This window comes from Eublepharis macularius, chromosome 3 (genome assembly GCF_028583425.1).
Source record: "Eublepharis macularius isolate TG4126 chromosome 3, MPM_Emac_v1.0, whole genome shotgun sequence".
NCBI lineage: Eukaryota > Metazoa > Chordata > Lepidosauria > Squamata > Eublepharidae > Eublepharis > Eublepharis macularius.
Window position 1 is genome coordinate 95,199,873 of NC_072792.1, and position 21,659 is coordinate 95,221,531.

Genomic DNA, 21,659 nt, shown 5'->3' on the forward strand with positions numbered 1-21,659 from the left:
AGGGTCACCAAGACTGCTAAAAAATTTAAAACTTACAGATTAAAATATCACCTTAAAACGATTAAAACCAACACATAAATGCATCATTAAAATGATTTAAAACCAGAATTTAAAATAAATATAAGGATAAAAGAAACAATTAATGCATGTCAGAAATCAATAAGACTCTTAATAATCAAGTAATAGCCCTATAGTATCAAACAGGAATCATTATTAGATTTCTACCACTTTGCTGCCTGAGTATCCTCAATATGCAATCCAGGGTACAAGATACCTGAACACTAGAAAATAACATAAAGAAACAGTTTTTCCCTTCTCCCCCATTAGTATATGGAAGAGTAAGCCCACTAGCCAAGCCCTATTTCCCAAACAGGGAGTCTCACCACACTGTAAAGGAGGGAGACCTACAACATCCCTCCCTCCAGTTCCTTCAGGTGATTAACCCACCACCAACCTCTTTCCTTCTGAGAAGCAACAGCCCAAGCTTTCCCTCAGCAGTAGTGGCCCTCATAATCACACTGCCAACTCCAAGCAGGACACTTGGGCATCATGGCTGTCCTGTTGACTCTTCAAGTACTTTGGCCTCTTTTATTGGGAATGGATCCCAGAGGGTGGCTGCTGGGTTTGTCTCTTGGCAGTGAAAGATAAAAGAAAAAAAAGTCTTGGGACAGTCTCCAGCCCTTTCCCCCCAGTTGCTCACAGGCTGCATAAAAGCCCTAGTAGGATCAGATGGGGCCCGTGGGATGAATGTTTGACACACTTGATTCAGTTGCCAATACCATTCCTCAATTTTCAAAATAACATGAAGACGGACAGGAAAGAAAAAAAACAAGCAAAGATGCTAAAGAAAAGTATATGTGTATGTTAGTATTTTTGCTGTATTATAGTAATGTAGTTTTTCTTTAAAAAATAAGGTCTTTTATACCCTTGATTCCTTTGGCTTCTTTCGGTTTCTGTTTTTTACTTTGATACCATTATTCTGGAATGAAAAAGAAATTAAATGTTTACCTTCAGTCATGATAACTGACAGTTTCCAGGAATAAATGTTAGCATAATGCCCCTTGGTTTCATGTGTACATTATTTGTATTTTTTTCCCATTAAGAGACATACTGAAGATTTGACTTTTCTCCATTTCTGTTCATTATTACCCCAGCAAATGCCAAGAGGCTCCAAACAGTTTCCAAGGAAGTGATGATGTCACAAACCCTATAATTATATGTGGGGAAGAAACATGCAGAGATGGAGATGATAGTTCTATAACTTATTTAAGAAGTGAAATTGTCATTTTGTCTCTTACGTATACTGTGGAAAGTACCCAAAAGGTTTCTGTTACCAAATCCCCTTCTTGAAATTTTGCTAGTTAAAGTGAAAATTGTTATACCAATTTTCTCAATATTGACATTATAATTTCCATGAATACACCTGAACTACTACACTAGGATAGTCACATCACTTCCAGCAGTGCAGCTGTGGTATATAACACCAGTTACATAAAACCATGTTCTGTACATAAAGAAGAAACCCAAGCCTAAAGCTGGCAGAATACCATACACTCCTGGAGGTAAGAGACAAACTGGTACCTGAGAGAAAAAGAGAGGTGTCTCCAGATCAGCTCCCAAGTAAGCTTCTCTTTAAAGAACTTACTTTCATTACCCTATATAATTGAAAGTGACTAACAGGGAACATTCAGAAGTATCACCCAAAAGCAAAACTACCTTTAGAAATAATTTAAGGAGTCAAGGTGATTGACTGTTCTGTTCTAATTAGGTAGAGAAGATAAACTGTCACTCTTCCGCAGACATTATGCAAACAAATTTCAAATGCAAACTTTTCTACAGAGAAATAACTCTACACATACTGTTCAACAGTTCACTTCTTCCAAATCGGTTAGAAAAAGTCTTGAATTAAAAGTTCTAGTTTCAGAAAAATTAATAGAAATAAACCACTTACTGAAGAAGTTTCAGTTTCCTGCTTCTTTAATACAGTAAAAGGATTATCTATTTTAAAAAAAGAAATTTAATTATTTCTAGAGAAAAATAAGACAGATACACATAAATCACTCCAAATCCTATGAACTTGCATTCAACAGAACATTATGACATATTTATTACATATTTATTACATATATTTTATTTATTAAATTTATATTCCGCCCTTCCCGTAAGCAGGCTCAGGGCAGCTCACAGTATCATATAATATAACAATCCATAAAACAATAATAATATAAAATAAAATATAAAAAAATAAACACAATCCACAAGGACCTTCAAGATATGGCTCTCAACCCACTATTTTGGACACAAACTTGTAGTGGGGCAGGTAGGTAGATCTGATTAAGATGGCGGAAGTGGAACAGAACAGGCAAGGGACCAGCAGGATAGTCCACCAGCTCCTCAACCACAATCATAATCATAGGCCTGGTGGAACATCTGTTTTGCAGGCCTGGTGTAACTGTAATAGGTCCCGCAGGGCCAGATCTCAACCGAGAGAGCATTCTACCATGCTGGTGCCAGAGCTAAAAAGGCTCTGGCCCTGGCTGAGGCCAGACAAACATCCTTGGGGCCAGGGAGTCATCAGCTGAGTGTAACACCCTCCAGGGAACATACAGGGAGAGACGGTCCCACAGATATGCAGTTCCTGTCCACAAAGGACTTTAAAGATCAAAACCAGAACCTTAAACCCTGAGTTTACTGCTATAGTGCAGGAAAAGGAGCTGATCAAAACTGCCAAAGTGGGAAGAACAGAGCACTGAAAACATGAGAAAGATGCACATATGCTGGATCTAGGAAAGATTAAACAAATTTGGGTATCCACTGAAGCGTGAAACTTAAACTGAAGACCAAATTCTGCCAAGGTGACACATACAGGCAAATAAGAACACAGAACTGTAATTGTGAAAGTGAAAATAATAAACTATCTTAATACAACGTGGATTAAGACTGAAAACTCTTTTTCAACTAGGACAAAAAAAGGGGGGTTGCCCTGGAAAGAGTCAGTAGCCAACAACAGAGCAGAGAAAAAAACTATTGCAGTCTCAAGAGGGATACCCTAGTTGTCACACATTTTATAAACGCCCAAGGTGTTGGAATTCTGCCACTAGTGGTCTGTACCCCCAACAAGAGAGAGACTCTCTGCAGGATGGGTAGAAATATGTATGAATAAGACAGCCAAGCACAACAACTGTAAAGACTACAATATACAAAATTAGATGTCCTGGACCCAAAATAGGCTTTTCTATCTGTCCTCCTTAATAAGTAAGGAGCACTCAAAAATAACACCCTTTTTCTGTCTCAGGGGAAATACTGAGCTGAATAGTTCAATTAACGGAAGGACAGGTGATCTGCCCTGAGAGGAGTTGGGGAAGACCTTGGGTCTTTTGAGCCCACAAAGCAAAACAGATGTGAATAAGAATTGTAGGAAACCTGTGAGTGGTGGATGATGGCAGCAGACAACTGAATTTTTACTTTCTCTTGTACAATAAATCATCACTGATGATGGTTAAATGAATTTAAAGGATTCAATAGCAAGACTGTTCCTCCCCATAGAACGTGAAGAATTCTGTCTCTGTGTGAAGTCACAGTAGCAGCCACCATTTTTTTTTAAACACTATATCCTAGCATGGACTAGTCCAGTTCCAGATTAAAGGAAGAGATTGGTTGCATACCCCACAGTTATAGGCTGTGAGAGACAGATATCTGAAGGTGTAAACTGAACTCACAAAAGCTCGTATCACATAAATGTTAGTCCTTAGAGAGTCACTGTGTTTTATCTAATTATACAAAGAGCAATCTGCCATTGGACATGTTCAGCGGTCTCAATTGTAACACTTTGGCCAATACCCTTTATGCCACAGGGTGGGATTAAGCATGTGTCGTGCTCTCTTCAAAAGGGATGGTAAAAGGATCATAATGGTCTGTTGATTAGCAGCAGGAGAGTTTTGATTCCCGCATAGGATAACAACTTACAGCATTCATACTCTACAGTCACTGAACTAGAGATGAAGGACTATTTAATCTGCAAACCATCAACAACAAGAATGACCACTGGAATGAAATATAAATTTGCTAAAGGATTGCAATAAGGGCTGGCAACAGCTAATTTAATGAAGTTTTGTTTTCTTGTCCTGGGGCATCCATTCTGAGTATAAGACTTCCTTTAAAAATATGGATATAGAGTTTATCTAACCCCCATCTTTAAGCCCCAATGGAAACTCAAAGTGCCTATAACATTTTATACCTTTCCATTCAATCCACAAAACAACCCTGCAAAGCAAGCTAGGCTGAGGGAATGAGACAGGTCCAAGGTCAGAGGCAAGCCTTTCAAGTACAATGGCATTTGAATCTGAATTTCCCAGATCCTAGCCCAGTGCTCCAATTACAATACAAAACTGGCTCGTTAGAAATAGTGTCATATAGGAATAACCCAAGGCAGGATGAACACAATTGCAATAAGAACTGTCTCCTAGTAGTGGCAACTGTAATGCTGTGCAGTCTGTTTCATGTTTGTCCCAGGATACTAGAATCTGGAGCAGTTCAAGTCAAGGTTTTACCCATGTCTGTATAAACTGGCTGAAGGACTGCTAGGGAAGGCATATGCTAGGCTCTGTGTTCTTTTCTTTGTTTCTGCTGAATAAAGTTACTCTGTGCTGACTAAAAGAGACCCTCTGCATATTCCTAGATGACTGGAGAATCTTACAGAAATGAGACTGAGAACTGTGGGAAGAGGGAGCACCATTTCCTGGTAGGAAAAAGAGAGTATGGACATACATGGAACAATGTATTGTCGAAGGCATGGAACAGACAGGAAAAAAACTGCCTTAAAAAAGTATTGGGCTTAGAGGTGCAGGTTTATCATCTCTGTTAAATAGGAACAGGTGAGGAACCCCAATCATTACATTGATGGTTCCAGGCTGCTATTTCACTGTGTTAGCTCCATTAACCCTTGCCTCCAGGGACATCATCTTGAAACTGAGGTAAGCATGGGAGGAGGAGGGTTTCCTTGAGGCAGGCACAAGTTCAACAGCCTAGAGAAAAAGCCTCTCAGCTTCAGATCCCAGGCCTCTGTTAAGTTACACCTCCAGGTGTCTCCCCTCAGAGCTGACACAGCCAAGAGAGGGAGGGGCCTTTATTCAGGTAGGCATGCAGGAAAAGCCTCTAGGAAATAGTCTTGGAACAGAGGATTCTGCCAAGCTACATTTACAGGCATCTCCCCTCATCACCTAGGGAGCAGGCCTGTTTCCCAGCATTTTGAAGAGGCCTCTCTTGAACAATACTTGCAACGGGAAAGACAAATTTTCTTCTTTAAATATAGTTTTATTCTTCATTAGAATGACTATTGATGGCTTAAAACTTTTAAAAGCAATAATTCTCCTCAGCCTCAAGGATGAGGTGAGGGAAAAACAGAGATCCTCCCTCTGTGGTAGCAAAAAGAGAACTGATGGAATAGTACTGCTCCTCCTGGTCATGTGATGATTTGGGCAGGATAGCACCAAAGAGGAACCTCTAGATAAAAACATCGCCTTCCAGTGCTTTGAGAGGTCTGCTTTATTCTCCTCCCTCCCAAGTTCTGTTTACTCACTGGTTTCTTTTTAAAAATAATAGTTACACTTATCTGTAACTGTTGTTCACTGAGGTCTTCTGCGCAGGCACACGAGACTGAGCATGAACAGGCCTGCTGAATGGTGAGGTTTTACAGCTTTAAAATCTATTAAGGGGAGCCAGTCTCCCTAGAGCACATGCGCGAGTGATTCCTGCCGAAAACGCCCACCTTCTGTGGAGATGGTGCCCCTACCTTCAGTTTCTCCTGAGCTGCCAGCCTCTCCAGAGATAATGAAGAGAACCTAGCAGGGCTGGAGAGAAGGGATGTGTGCCTGCATAGAAGAATTGATGAACAACAGTTGCAGGTAAGTGCAACTCTGTTTTCAGTGTCAGTCTTCTTATCATGGAGGGAAGGTTTTTTTACAGGAATAACGACTGGAGCACCGCTTGGCCCACTGCTGCCTTTCTATTAGCCACGTCCAGTGCATAATGCCTGATAAATGTATCTGGTGATGCCCACATTGCTGCTCTGCAGATGTCCTGAAAAGGAACACCTTTAAGAAGTGCGGCAGATAACGCCTGCGACCTGATAGAATGGGCATGTATTTCTAGAGGACAAGGTAAGTTAGCATTCTTATAACACATTTTGATGGCTTGAATTAGCCATCTTGCAAAAGTCTGTGATGTGACCTTTTTTCCTTTGTTAAGTCCTGCATAACACATGAACTGGTCATCCCTCCAGAATGTAACCATGCAATCTAGATAAAACTAGAATGCCCTACGAACATCTAGGGAGCGTAACTTTCTCTCTGCCTCTGATATCGGTGAAGGGAAAAACACTGGTAGTATTATCTCCTGTGATGTGTAAAATTTAGCAACTACTTGGGGTAGGAACTCCACACTGGGCCTTAACACTACTTTCTCCTTGAGTATCTTCATGAAAGATGTGTTTGCACAAAGAGCCGCTAACTTGCTTACTCTTCTGGCAGAAGTGACTGCCACTAAAAATGTCACTTTCATTGACAGGAACCTCAAACAGTATGTAGCCAAGGGTTCAAAGGGAGGATACATTAATTTAGCAAGGACTAAATGTAGTTACCATTGCGGTACTATTGTAGACACCATAGGAAACATATTTTGTAACCCTTTAAGGAAGAGTTTAGATGTGTAAAGGGAAAATATAGTTGTCAGTCCCTGGCAGGTAGATCCCTTAGTCCCTCTCCAGTGAATACGCATTTGTTCCAATAGAAAAGGCTTTATTCAGGATTTTACAGTTCAGGTCTGCACTCTATCACAGAGCTTGGTAGAAGTGAGGAATCAAACATATTGGTTATGATATACTTGAAAACTCCCGCACTCCAGTAACGGTTAGGTTTTTGGCACGCAATATTACATGGGTTCTGTGAGAACCTCTTATACTTATGAGTAAACAATCAGTACATTCTCAGCATCTGGCAAAGTAGCAAAACAGGCATCTAGACACTCAAGGTCACGTCTAACTAGGAGATGCATACTTTTGGAGAGATAAGGTGAGAGGCCCCGTCTTGGGGCCTGGAGAGCAATAATTATACACTGGAGAGAACATGGTTAATATGGTTAGAGGATAGAATACAACAGGTTAGCATTAAGGCATTATAACTTCAGTTCAGTATACTGCAGCATCAGTGACACCACGACCAAATAAACATGGCATGGCTATACACAGATATGACAATAGTTTTCTTATCTATCGGAGCATGAAAAGACTACAGCTGCCAAATAAACTTTGACAGACCAAGTGGAAAGACCACTTTGTTTCAACTAACAAAAATTCTATTACGTATGCCAGTGGGCATTCGTAGTGGGTCTAGCGCTCTGTTCCTGGCCCAGTCAGTGAACCTTCCCCACTCATAAGAGTAAGATTTTCTGGTGGTAGATTTTCTGGCATTCAGTAGAACTTCAGCTACCCATTCTGTGAGTTTCCCTTCTGTAGAATTAACCAAGCTGTTAGCCTGAGTCTGTTTATGTCATGGTGCTGGACTCCTCTGTAACTGAGGTGGTCTGGGACCGAAGTGTCGAAAGGTATTCTTGGATAGTTGCACCAGTTGATAGAACCACGGCTGACGTGGCCAGAATGGAGTTACTACTATAATGTTGGTCACGTATGTTTGTATTTTACTGACCATCCTCACTATCAGGGGGACTGGGAGGAAAGGTGTAGAAAAGACTCCCTGATCACCTTATTTGGAATGCATCCCCCATGGATGCTAAATTCAGACCTCCTCTGGAACAAAAGGCAGGGGCTGTCCGATTTTCTTTTGTGGCAAAAAGGTCCACTTCTGGAAATCCCCAATGGTGAAAAATTGGCCTTATGTACTGTTTCCTCAGTGACTGTTCATAGTTGGACAAGCCCAACCTACTTAACCTGTCTGCAATGACACTGTTTGCTTCTGGGATATGTATGGCCTGGAGGGTAAGTACCATGCTCGCCAGCCCATTCCCACACATGTATTGTTTCCATACATAGTGTCCTGGATTTTTTACCACCTTATTTGTTTAGGTAGAACATTGCTGTAGAGTTGTTGGTGAGTATTTGAACATTCTTTCCTGTCACAATATCTACAAATGAGGTAAGTGCATAACATATGGCTCTCAACTCAAGGACATCAATATGCAATTTCCTTTCTCCACTCAGCGACAACCTGTGTGCGAGCCCATCTCCACAGTAGGCCCCCCAACCTGGTGTTGATGAGTCTGTTGTGACTGATACGTCAACTCCTGGTGAGCCGAAACTCACACATGTTAGTAGATGGATATCTTGGGTTCACCAGGTAAATGATCTAATTACCACCCTTGGTATAGTAAATTTCTTCTTTTGAGGGTGTATTGTGGGGTGATAGACTTACAGGAATCATAATTGGAATTTCCTCATGTGAAGTCTAGCTAGGGGGACTACAGCCATGGTGGTTGTCATCAAGCCCAAAAGTGTCTGTATGATTATGGCTGATTGGAACCTCTGTTTAGAGAACCATTCGATCATGTATTTTATCTTCCTTACTCTCTCTCCAGGGAGAAAAGCCTTGTTCAGCAACCCATCAAAGATCATGCCTATGAACTATACCCTCCTGGCTGGATTCAGGTTAGATTTCATGAAATTTATTATAACCCCTAAATTTCAGCATGTTTCTACTATGACTCCTATCTGCTGCTATACTCTCTCCCTAGAGTGTGCTAAGACCAGCCAGTCATCTAGGTATGGCTATATAGAGAATCCCTGTACCTTCAATAGGCTACCACTGTGGCTACACATTTTGTGAAGATCCTAGGAGCTGTAGCTAGCCCAAAGGTAAGGACATGGTATTGCTAGATCTTATTATTAAGAGTAAATATCAGGAACTTCCTGGACGAGGAATTAATATAGACATGAAAGTATGTGTCCTTCAGGTCAATGACTGCAAACCAGGAATTAGGTGGAAGCAATTGAAGGACCATGTTAAAGGTGACCATTCTAAACTTATGGACCCCCACTGATTTATTAAGATTTCTCAAGTCTAACATGGGCCTGAGCCCCCCCCCCATCCTTTTTTTGAACCAGAAAGAATGTCGTGGGCTCTGATTCCTCAGAGGATGAAGACCTCATGAGGGATGACGAGGGACAGAGTGTTCCTAGCTCCTCCAGAGTCAGCCATATGGAGGATCAGCAGGGAATAGAACAGCAGGAACCCTTGCCAGAGCAGGCTGAGGCATCCAGGGCAGAATCAGAGACAGAAGCTGTTCCCTTACCTGCACCAGCAGCTGAGACCAGGGCAACATCCCCACCAAGCTCCCCTGAACCTGAAAGGCAGCGTAGGGTTCGGCAGCGTCTTGTTGTTCAGGAAAGGAGACGGAGTACGAGGCTTCAGGCACTCAAACAGCGGCGTAGCGACCTTGAGTCCTAGCAGGATGCAGCACTAACTTGGAGCTGATTGCTCTTAAGCCAGGACACTCTTTCCCTCATTGCAGAAGCACCTGCGCAAAGACCCACCCGGTTCTGCTGCAACCCAGTTCTGCTCTCGCTGCTCTTCTGGCTCTGACCTTTTGGATTTGACTCCCCAGACTACGCTCCCCACTTTTCCCCTGGTCGGCTTAGTTGAACTCTGAAAGTCTGTGAAGCTTGTGTTGGCTTCCCCGCCTGCATTCCAGCAAAAAGAACCTAGAATAAACCTGTTGTACAGCCCCTTTCTGAGGTAGCACTGTTAGCTCCTGAACTAACTCAGGAAATGATGTTTAGGTTAAGTTATTAGCGAGACTCAGAGTCGGTAAACATTCAAATTCAATTTTATAACCAACTTCTACAATACTGAGAACCCATACATCAGAAGTAATCAATTGCCACTCTATTAGAAATGTAGACAGCCTGTCCCCAAATACTATGGGGGGTTCCAGATCTTGTCAGAATTATTTACTGTGTTGAGCCATGTCCTTATTATTTGAGAGATTGTGGCCCTACCTCTGTTTCTGAGATAGCCTCTGCCTTTGATAATTGCCCTGTTGAGTAGGGGTCTGATGGTTTGAATACTGGTAAGGGTGATATTTATAGAAGCGATTCCTGTGCAGTTGTTAGTGTTGTCTTGGAGGTAGGACTCCATAAGACCTTGTGGGTCCGTCTGTCCTTTTTCTTTTGGGACAGGTATTCATCTGTCTTAAGAGAGAAGAGGGTTTGGAGCTCAAAGCGTAGGTCTTCTACTGTGCTGTGTGTTTCCACAGGTAGTGTAGTCGAGTGTAACCATGTGTCTCTTCTGAGTACAATGGCAGAGGCCATGGCCCTAATGAAGGTATCTGCCACATTCCTTCCTGTACTTATTTACTGTTTTGATAATTTTATAGCCTCTTCTTGGATGACCTTGCCAGGGATCTCTGGTCTTCAGGTAGCCTATCATTAAATGCTGCTATTCTGTTCCACAAGAATATTTGTTAGCCCCCCATGATGGCAACATAGTTCATGATTTTCACATTCAGGGCTGCCAAGGTGTAGATCCTCCCTAGTCCATCTAGCTTCTTGCCCTCTTTATCGGTGGGCACCTGCCTGTGCTTGGACTGCATTTCCTCAGTGCCGAGGGACAATAGAGAAGGGTGGCTAAACAGGAGAAGACAAATATCTTCCTTTGTTTTGTATAGCCCTTCAGTGTTCTTTGATGTTGGTGAGAGTGAAGCTGGTTTCTTGCAAAGTGATGTCATCATATCCACAAAACCCTCAATGATAGGGAAGGCAATGTTTATTGGGTTCCTGGAGTATAGATGCTGGAGGATCTTGTCCTTAGGCTTCAGTTCAGTAGCAGAGACATCAATATCCAATGACTTTGCCATTCAGAGCATTTGCCCCAAGTATAAATGAAAATCATCTGTTGGGGAGATTGACCTGTCTACTGTCAGTGCCTCACCTGGCGACGGGTCTGATGGTACACTCAGGCTCCTATCCTCTTGGTAAGGTTCAGGGTCCAACTGTGGTAACTGGAAGGCCATAAAAGATTTGGGCATATAATATGAATTCTTGTGCTTTTTCGGTTGGCTAGCTTCTTCAAAAACAGAGGAAGTTGACTCTGTTCTGTATGGCTCCGCTAGATCAATACTATAAGCAGATGGGTTGTCTTGGTGAAACCAAGGCGAGTATTTATGAGAGCAACAGGTGTGAGAGTTGTCCTGTTCTTGTTCCTAGTTAAATCAGTCAGATGAAGTCCTGGGCAGCTCGCCCTCTTCCTCCGACAAACATCATGATTGTGATCTTAAATGCATGGCTGAAGTCCTCGAGGTTTCAATGATCTGGACCTCTGGAGGTTCTGTTTCAATGTCCAAGGTGCGTTTAGTCTTTTCCATCTTCCTGTGGGCATGTCGCGATTTTGCTTGTGCCTTCTTAAGCAGTTCACTTGACTCCTTTGCCCGTGCTTCTCTCACTGGATGGCTTCAAAGATGGGTCTATTGTAGTAGCCGGCACTGAGTCCTTATTGAGAAGGTCTCTTGACTTTGAGCAAAGGAGGGTTGGTTTTGTTCACACCAGTTTTGACAGACTAGATGAGGGAAGAATAGGGACAGAGTGTCAGTTCCAAGGGCACTCCGAGAAGCTCTACATTTCTGGAGTCAGGTATTGGATCCAAAGAGGCGCGATTGGATCCAAAGGGCTCACTGGCCTCGACATCAAGATTGCCATTGGAGTCAGATGACTATTTCAGCTCCGAGATGGTATAATCGGATCCGAGGGAGCATGCATCCCCGAAGTTGAAAGCTCTGAGGGGATCAGATCTGAGTGTGCAGCCAACTCCAACAAGGCAGAAGATTTTGTCATCTTAGTAGCTAGGCTGTTAGATGCTGAAAGTGCCCACTTCCATAACATGGCTTTTAATCTGGTAGCCCTCTTAGCCTGTGCCTTTGGAGTAAACTTCTGGCTGGAACGTTATGTCCCTCCTTCAGGCAAACAAGGCACATATCATGCCCATCCGTACGGGTCATTTTTGTAGAGCATTTAGTGCATCTCTTAAATAAAGCCTTATCTGCCATTTTGCAGAAAATTGTTGGAATTCTGTCTGTTGAAGAAGAGAAAATTCCAATCTGAAGAAGCTGTGACACATGCTGTATAAAACCACTCTGTCTGGCAGCAAAAGAGGAACTGAGTATAGGGATGCCAACTCTGCAGAGGACGGGCGTTTTTGGTGAGAAACATTTGCGCCCCTTAGTAGATTTTAAAGTTGTAAAACCTTGCTGTTTGGCAGGCCTGTGCATGCACAGTCCCATGTGGGACTGCAGAAGAAGACCGATAACGAACCCACTATTTCAAAACTTTGAAAGCTGTTCTAGTTTGGGAATAGAATTTGTGACTGATATGTAGGGCAGTTACTATCATTGTGGTCAAGCTGAGAACAGAAGAGGAGGATTGTTTCATAATCAATACAAGGGCTTGCCAAAACAGTGTTGTGCAAATTTAGGCTTTACCTCTACCTGGAACTGCACTGTTACTACTTAAGCATTACACATTGAACCCACAGAGAAAAAATTCTCTTTCCACTCACCTTTCTCCACTCCCACAACCATGTATTCATACATAGTAGCTCAGTTTGAAAATGTTAAAACATTTTTTCATAGTATACATACCCATTTTATCAAAGTATTCATCTAAAAATTGATGAAAAGATGGAAAATGCTCTCTATTCTGTTCTAATAGCCATATAAAACAGCGAAGCTCTATGACTGCTGAGTTACAAAAAAAGCTCAAGACTTCATTGTCATCTTGAGGTGAGCAGCTCAGAATACTATCTAGCTTAATGCCGTAAGTCTCATTCCAGAGAGCCACTACAAGGCCGAGGTCAAGCTGCAGAACAGAATGTGCATAACGAGAGAAAAAAACTTCTGAAGCTTCTAAGCCTGCAAAAAAGAGGAAAAAAGTCAATTCATATAAAAAGTAATCTTCAGACCTCAGACTGAACACTACAAGTGTTTACTTGTTTACAGTTCAAACACAGCTTAGATGTATTCTCATTTGCCTCAGTAACTTCTTTTTGCTAACTCTCTAAGAACATGGTGTTGCAGAAAATAATATTCCTGGCAATTTTCAGATTAAATTTGCAGTACCAAAAGAAAACCTTTATTTGATAATTTACTGTCTTCATCCCCGAATTGTGGAATCAGAACAGGACCCAATGTTCTGTATCAGTAAGATAACAGTTGTAAATATTGCCTCTGATACACAGATATGGATACAGGTACATCAGGACTGATGTGGACTTTATACCATTTATGAATTGCAACCCATAAGTGGTATCCAATTACCACTTGAAGATATAGTAAGTTATTGCCTTATTTGCAGGACAATTCTAAACAGTGTTATACCCATCTAAGCCCAACTTTGCTTATTTAAAAGCAAAGATACTTATTACACATGAGAAGAGACTTGAAGTCTGGCAACAGGAGTAATTTGTTTTTTGGAACATTACTTATTGGTACACAGATTAAGGATTAAAAATGAAAATATTTTCTAAGGTTATCAGACCATGTACAATTTAAATTTCTGCTGAGACATGGAAAACATTGCCTCACCATTTCTGTTGAGGCGAGTCATCCAATCACGCAGTTTGGGATCCACTTCTTCAGACTCACTTAAAACATGAATAAAAATTCTTGTCTTCACTCTATTTTTTTTCTGAATTAAGTAGTTTATGAGCTCTTCCATTACTTCACTCGATGAACCACTACTTGTAGAATACATAGCATAGTCCTCTTTGCTAATTGCCCACCATGAAAGCAGTTCATTAAGAAGTTTGGAAATACCATGTACACCTGTTATTATTTTCTCAGTGTTCCGTACAATAAGTTGTAGGACAGTATCACCAAAAATTAAACATTTCTGAACGCTTCCTAAAAAATAAACAGAATAAAATGAACTTCAGCCTCTACAAAAATTAGGATACCAAAGATGACGAAATATAGACTCATGTACATACCTTTATGAGTATCATATTTTGGCACACAGTTTCCTCTTTGATATTCTTCTGCAATGTCTTTTGTGGAATTCAAGGTAGATTCTTTCAGAAATTTTCTTCTTAGCTTTTTTTCATGTTTTAACTTCAAGTTCCTAGAACTTGTACAAACAAACAACAATAAAGTCCCAGAAGTAAAGTTCTATATAAGCTCTTATCATTCAACATCAATGCACAAATACAGTGGTAACGTGAACAGCTTTGGAACAATTCACATCTCATACCAGCTCCCAGATCATCATGTTCTGTTCCTCTAGCAAAGCCATTTGTATAAACCAGAATATCCAAGTAGATAATAATGTACATGCCAATCTCTGATTAATGTTATTATCATCTATGCAACTGAGATGGCCCTTCCATGAATCTCAAAATTGTATAAATCACATGAGGGTTTTATATGAAGATAATGTGAAAGTGCAAGGTCATTGAAATAGTGCTCCATGCAAACCCAGAGGCTCCTGAAGGACAGGGGACCTGCAGGAACAACACTTCCAGCAGCAGCCTGAGAGCAAGCAAGTTGTGCTCTGCAAGCAGAAATCTTTCTCCCTCTGAAAACATTCTACTGGATCCAGACCAAAGTATACCCTACACAAAACAAGGGAAGTATTATTACATCATTCCTGCGAAGTTGTCTTATACTATGTCTGATCTAGTACAGTAGAGTTTCCTCTGATTGAGAATGACTTTCCAGGGTCTCAGGTAGAGGTCTTTCTGATGCCTACTCCCTCAGATTTTCTACTGGAGATGCTGAGGATTGCAAAGCATGTACACTACCAGTAAAACTATAGCACCTTTCTTCACATTTCTGAAAGTGTCATGGAGCATGCAGCCATTCTATACTAGCAAGCATTTAGTCCATTATATTCAAACAGAATTCCATATAACTAAGCAAAGTTGTACTTATATGGTTGTGAGCCCACTGATTTTGCAATTATTTATGACATTCAAAATTTGTTAGCAGTAACTGTATTTACTTCAATTTCTAAGACAAGCTAGACAACAAAAAGATGGGAGGGAGATGGAATGAGAATTATTTTAATTAACCTTTATTTAGGATACACTGAAAATAAATAGACATCTCTAAATAAAAATCTGATTTAAAAATAAGGGACCAGCCCATGGGCTACCATGAACGGTACTTGACATCTAGGTAACTTACCTTGAACATTTCTGTTTAACAATGGGCCGTGGGGTATTCTTGGTTTTTATTTTATGCTCAAACTTGGGAGAGAGAAAAAAAAAGAGTAACAGATTCAAAAATCCATTCTAACAGTATACTGTTGAAATTGTTTTTAAAAAATCTGTTCTGCCACTTTATCAATGCATATCAATATAACATGGGCTTGTTCCAGCAATGCATCAGTGGATGGGCTGGTGAGTAAAGACTTTTAATTGCCCCCGTCTCCTGCAATCTTTTCCAACCCCAGAAAGTCAATTTCTTGGTTTATGGGACCTGTGTAGATAAACAGCCATACAGATCAGGAAGCTGTTATGAGTTTATCTACTGATCCAGGATTATCAGCACTTGGAAAAGCCTAATGACTAATATTTTTAAGGAAGAACTGATAAAAAATATTCTTACCTCACATTTGATAATACCAGATGAATTGAAGAGAACAATTTTTGAAATGAGGCCTCCACAATCTGGAGTGAAACAGACTTGTTGAAGAAAATCCTGGGAACAGGTTAAGAAAAAAAGAGCATATGGTAGGATTTCATTGCAAACTGAGTTGAATGTACACTGCTTGAACGATCAACATTGATAATACACATTTCATCTCCTTTTACAGATCTTTTCACATTGGCTAGAATCAAAGAACAGAAGGCGCTTTCCAAAGGGAAGAAACCCAAATATTCACTCAAGCTGTAGCCCCATCTCACACTATTATAGAGAATCCTCCACTATGCAGAAGTGGGTTTTCAGAGGTTGCTAGGAATGAGATCAGAAAGGTGGGGAAAGCCTCATTCCATGAACAGAGCTTCACTCATGGTACTCTGGATCCAAGTATTTGTGCTTCAATGTCTTAAATAAAGCTTTCACTTATATACAAACCGGAATCCTATACACAGCAGAATCCCTTTATAAATTAAGGGTGCTATTCTTTTACTTTATGTAGAGAGAGTTTTATGTAGAGATGTAATTACTAGACATGGGCATGAATTGAAACATGAATCAAATTTTGTGACGGATCGGGCCCATTCGTGTATTGTGAAAACGTGTTTCGTTGGGCCCATTTTTCACAAAATGCATTACTTTTTGAGCCGATTCATTCGATTCATGAATGCTTTGTTTTGCTAGACAGGCTGGCACCAATCCATTGATTCTATTATCTTTTTTAGACTTTCTCATATTTCTCCGATCCTTCTTCATCTCTTAGTACATTTATAATTCTTTTTTCTGTTTCTTTTCTCAGTTTATTTGCTAGCCATCTCCCTGGCTTATGTGCATTTTCAAAAAAGTTTTGTTTTGCAAACTTAAATTTTTTTTGCTATATCTTCCATCAAGAGATCATTGATTTGATGTTGCAATAATTTTTTCTTGGATTGTAGGATTTCTCTTTAAATCTTCCTCGTTTCTCTTTAGAGTATTTGTCAATTCTTGGTATTTCCGTAGCTTTTCCTTTTTTTGTTGTACAGTGAATTTAATTGCTAGTCCTCTAAAATAGGCCTTACTTGCGTCCCAGACTGTTGAAATCGCAGTTTCTGGCTGCATATTCTCCTTAAAAAATAGTTCCATCTCTTTTTTTGTTTCTTCCACAAACTTCTTATTTTTCAAATACAATGTATTTAATCTCCATCTAGGTTTTCTTGGGAGATCTGCCATTGTCAAGAGTACTGGGTTGTGATCTGCAAAAGTTCTTGGTAGTATCTCTATCTCCCTCACATCTTTCATCAAGCTTGCAGAGATCCAATACATATCATCATCACCATTTTTATTACAGTACTAAGACCAATATACAAAAATTATGTTACTAAACCACTTATCAATAAAAAGAAAAAACATCAGTTTTTTAAAAACTTTTAAAATATATTTCACGCCGTTTAAAAATTAATGTACATAATCTAGCTACTTGCCATGTGATCATGTGGTTTTTATCGCCTAAGAGCCAGCAGAGCTTTGCTTTATTTGTAATTATATGACTGGGAATCCTATCTAATAGTGGGGTAATAATTTTTAAACGAACCTCTCCATAAAAAGGGCAACTGAAGAACATGTGCTCTGCAGACTCTACCTCTCCCAAAGGGCATAGACATAGACTTTCTGCATAAGGGATTTTCTTGTACCTACCCTCAACAACCGCTGATGGAAAAGCAGAACACCTGGCCAAAGAAAATGCCCTTCTGAAGTTATTTACTTCCACAGAGGCCAGATCATAGAATCATAGAGCTGGAAGGGGCCATACAGACCATCTAGTCCAACCCCCTGCCCAGTGCAGGATCAGCCTAAAGCATCTCTGACAAGTATTCATCCAGCCTCTTCTTGAAAACTGCCAGTGAAGGGGAGCTCACCACCTGCCTAGGCAGCTGATTCCACTTTTGAACTACTCTGACCATGAAAAAGTTTTTCCTAATATCCAGCCGGTACCTTTGTGCATGTAGTTTTAGCCCATTGCTTCGGGTCCTACCCTCTGCTGCCAACTGGAACAGCTCTTTGCCCTCCTCCAAATGAGAGCCTTTCAAATATTTAAAGAGAGCAATCATGTCCCCCCTCAACCTCCTCTTCTCCAAACTAAACATTCCCAAGGCCCTCAGCCTTTCCTCGTAGGGCTCAGTCTCCAGACCCCTGATCATTCTTGTTGCTCTCCTCTGCACCCTCTCGATTTTGTCCACATCCTTTTTGAAGTGAGGCCTCGGGAACTGCACACAATACTCCAGGTGTGGCGTGACCAAGGCAGTATAGAGAGGGGCTATGACCTCCTGCGATTTTGACTCTATGGACCCTCTGATACAACCCAGGATTGAATTAGCCTTTTTTGCCACCGCATCACACTGACTGCTCATATTCAGTTTACAGTCCACTCTTACCCCAAGATCCCTTTCACATATACTACTGCCCAGAAGTGTATCCCCCATCCAGTATTTGTGCTTCCCATTTTTGTGGCCCAGATGTAATACTGTGCACCTGTCTTTGTTGCATTGCATCCTATTCACAGCTGCCCACTTCTCCAGAGTATTCAGGTCTTGTTGAATTTTAATTCTATCTTCTTGGGTGTTTGCTACCGCTCCCAATTTGGTATCATCAGCAAATTTAATGAGCAGCCCTTCCACTCCTTCGTCCAGATCACTGATAAAAATATTGAAAAGTACCGGGCCCAAAACCGAGCCCTGCAGCACCCCACTGGACACCTCCCTCCAATCTGATGAAACGCTGTTGACCACCACTCTTTCAGTGCGGTCCTCCAACCAGTTCCCTATCCACCAAACTGGCCTATAGTCTACTCCACAGTCTTCCAGTTTGCCCATCAGAATGTCATGGGGGACCTTATCAAAAGCTTTACTGAAATCCAGATAAATCACTTCAACAGAGTTCCCCCGATCCAGTAAGCTAGTCACTCGATCAAAGAAGGAAACCAGGTTGGTCTGGCAAGATCTGTTAGGAACAAAACCATGCTGACTTCCCCGGATCACTGAGTGGTCCTTCAGATGCTTACAGATTGATCCCTTTAAAATCTTCCCAGCAACAGAAGTCAGACTGACCAGCCTGTAGTTTCCCGGGTCATCCTTCCTCCCTTTCTTAAAGATTGAGATAACATTCGCTCTTCTCCAATCTTGTGGCACATCCCCAGTCCTCCAGGAGGCCTTGAAGATGATGGACAGGGGTTCTGCAAGTTCTCTGGAAAGTTCTTTCAGCACCCCAGGGGATTTGTATTCGGCCAGTGCAGCCAGATGCCTCTCCACTACCTCTCAGTCAATGTCAACTAGCTGCCCAGGTGTCCTGCCACATTTTCTACTATCTCTAGATTTGCCTGAGTTCTTCAGGGAGAAAACAGAGGCAAAAAAGTCATTAAGCCTGTCTGCTTTTTCTCTGTCCTGCATCAGAGTTTCTCCATCTATTCCCAACAGCGGTCCAATTGCCTCTTTTACCTTGCGTTTGCTTCTCACATATCGGTAGAAGTTTTTCTTATTGTAGCGAGCCCTCCTGGCCAGACCCAGCTCGTACTGAGCTTTGGCCCCTCTGATGGCTGATCTGCAGTACCTAGTAACCCTCATATACTCCTCTTTAGAGGTCTGTCCTTCTCTCCATTTCCTGAACATTTCCTTTTTCTCCCTTAGCTTATTCTGGAGCTCTCTGTGCATTCACATCGGTTTCTTGGAGCCCTTACCATGTTTCCGTCTTGCTGGGATAGTGAGGGCTTGAGCTTGCAAAAGCTCGTGTTTGAGAATGGCCCAACCTTCACTCGCTCCTTTCCCTTCCAGCACACTCCCCCATGGAATGACTCTCATCAAGCCTCTGAGTTCATTGAAGCTGGCCCTACGAAAATCTAACTTACGAGTCTGGCTATGAACTTCCTTGGCTCCCCACAGCAACTGGAATTCAAGAAGGACATGGTCACTTCCCCCTAAGGTCCCCACCACCTTCATCTCATCTACCAATTCTTCCCTGTTGGTTAATATCAAGTCTAGTATGGCCGAACCCCTTGTAACTTCCTCCACCTTTTGAAAAAGGAAGTTATCAGCCAGGCAGGTCAGGAAATTGCATGATTCATGAAGCTTTGCTGAGCCTGTCTCCCAGCACACATCGGGGAAGTTGAAGTCACCCATAATTACAAGGTTCTGATGTCTGGATACTCTGCCAATCTGTTCAAAGAGGGCAGCATCCATTTCTTCTCGCTGGTCAGGTGGTCTGTAGCAGACTCTAACAATAATACCCTTTGTCCTTCCTCCCCTTATTTCTACCCATATACTTTCCACCGGGCTGTCCGCCCCATTCTCCATAACTTCTTGACAATCAAGCCCTCTCCTCACATACAACGCCACTCCACCTCCTTTTCTACACTTCCGGTTTTTCTTGAACAACTCATACCCATCCACTAGCACATTCCAGTCATGGGAATCATCCCAACAAGTCTCAGTAATTCCTACTATATCATAGCCCTCTGTTTGCAATAGAAGCTCAAGCTCTTCTTTCTTATTGCCCATACTTTGGGCATTGGTATTTGGACACTTGTAGCCTTGTACCTTTGTTTGACCTTTCCTACACAGGTGGGTCCCCACTGTGTTCACTTCATCATAGAAGTCACCATGTCGATTATCCCCTGCCCCTTGCGGCATCAGTTTAAAGCTCTCCTGATGAAGTTCTCCAGGTTCGTTCCAAACGTTTTCTTCCCTGCCCTTGAGAGGTGAAGCCCATCATGTGCTAGAAGACCTTCTCTAAGAAAACCTATCCCATGGTCCCAGAACCCAAAGCGCTCCTGCCGGCACCACCATCTCAGCCAGCAATTCACCTCAAGTATGGCCCGCTCCCTGCGTGCTCCTCTTCCTGTGACTGGAAGGATAGAAGAGAATACCACCTGAGCCCCCAATGTCTTCAACTGCCTTCCAAGGGCTTCATAATCCTCTTTAATTCTTGCAACAGCATTTGAAGCCGTGTCGTTCGTTCCCACATGAATCAGCACAAACGGGTACTTATCAGCAGGCTTGATGAGTTTTGGCAGCTGGTCAGTAATATCCTGAATTCTGGCTCCCGGCAAGCAAGACATCTCTCGGAATAGGGGATCTGGCCCAGAGACATGGTGTTCCATACCCCTGAGCAAGGAGTCCCCGACGACTACCACCTTCTGTTTTTTTCTGCTTCCATGTGGCCCCATGTCTTCTGCACTCCCTCTTCCAGATCTTTGCGGTTCTCCTTCCACTGTCACCTCTGTCACCATCTCTAGCACTTCAAAGCGATTCTTGAGCTCAAGTGGACCAGAGCACCTTCTTCGTTGACGCCTTCGGGTTTGTACTGTAGATCTGAGAGGAGGCTCAGAAGGGAGATCGACTCTTTCTCCTCCTCCTCGACTTTCCTCTTCTTGGCTGTTTGCAGCCCCCATGCCATTGTCAATAAAATCCTCTCCCTCCTTGATCTCCTGAAGGGTGGTGATCCTCTCCTCCAGGTTCTGAACCTTTTCTTCCAAAACTCTGACCAGCTTACACTTCTGGCAAGTGAACTCTGTCTTCTCTTCTGGGAGGAAAACAAACATGGCACAGTCCATGCAGGTGACTGCAAAGGGGGCTTCATTAGACATGATTGCCTTCCAAATATACCTAGAGTACTAGCAGAACTAGTATACTAGCAGAGTTTCAGGTCCCCCCGGCAGACCCCAGGCCAATGTTGATTGGTGCGTAGTTAGCGTGACTGCACCAGCTTGAGGAGAACCCAGAAAGAGTCCACACCTTGCTTGTCCGGTAAAGATGTATAATACAATTTATTTACAGGTGGATAAAGAGCAATAAATATACAGTTTATAGTCCAGAGAGACAAAGTGCTTCGCCTACAACTGGACTCAAAAGAAGCCAAACCATAATGTACACAGTAGCAATTTATACATATAGACAACCAATCAGATGCATAAGTGAATTTAGCTGAGTCATTCCCTCACGGTCTCCTGACTTAGGAACTTGACCATCTGACTCTCAGTCACCTGATGTGTTTAA

General features: G+C 42.0%; 1 protein-coding gene across 1 annotated transcript in view; it reads right to left on the reverse strand.

Annotated features, from left to right (window-relative positions):
* TTC3 (tetratricopeptide repeat domain 3) overlaps positions 1 to 21,659 on the reverse strand; it is a 209,880-nt gene that overhangs the window by 107,571 nt on the left and 80,650 nt on the right. The window contains exons 24-30 of the mRNA XM_054973156.1: positions 15,604 to 15,696; positions 15,181 to 15,242; positions 13,986 to 14,122; positions 13,582 to 13,899; positions 12,640 to 12,909; positions 1,952 to 1,998; positions 926 to 979 (exon numbers count right to left, since the gene is read on the reverse strand). Of these exons, the coding sequence (XP_054829131.1) occupies positions 926 to 979; positions 1,952 to 1,998; positions 12,640 to 12,909; positions 13,582 to 13,899; positions 13,986 to 14,122; positions 15,181 to 15,242; positions 15,604 to 15,696 (981 nt within the window). The remainder of the gene's footprint in view (positions 1 to 925; positions 980 to 1,951; positions 1,999 to 12,639; positions 12,910 to 13,581; positions 13,900 to 13,985; positions 14,123 to 15,180; positions 15,243 to 15,603; positions 15,697 to 21,659) is intronic.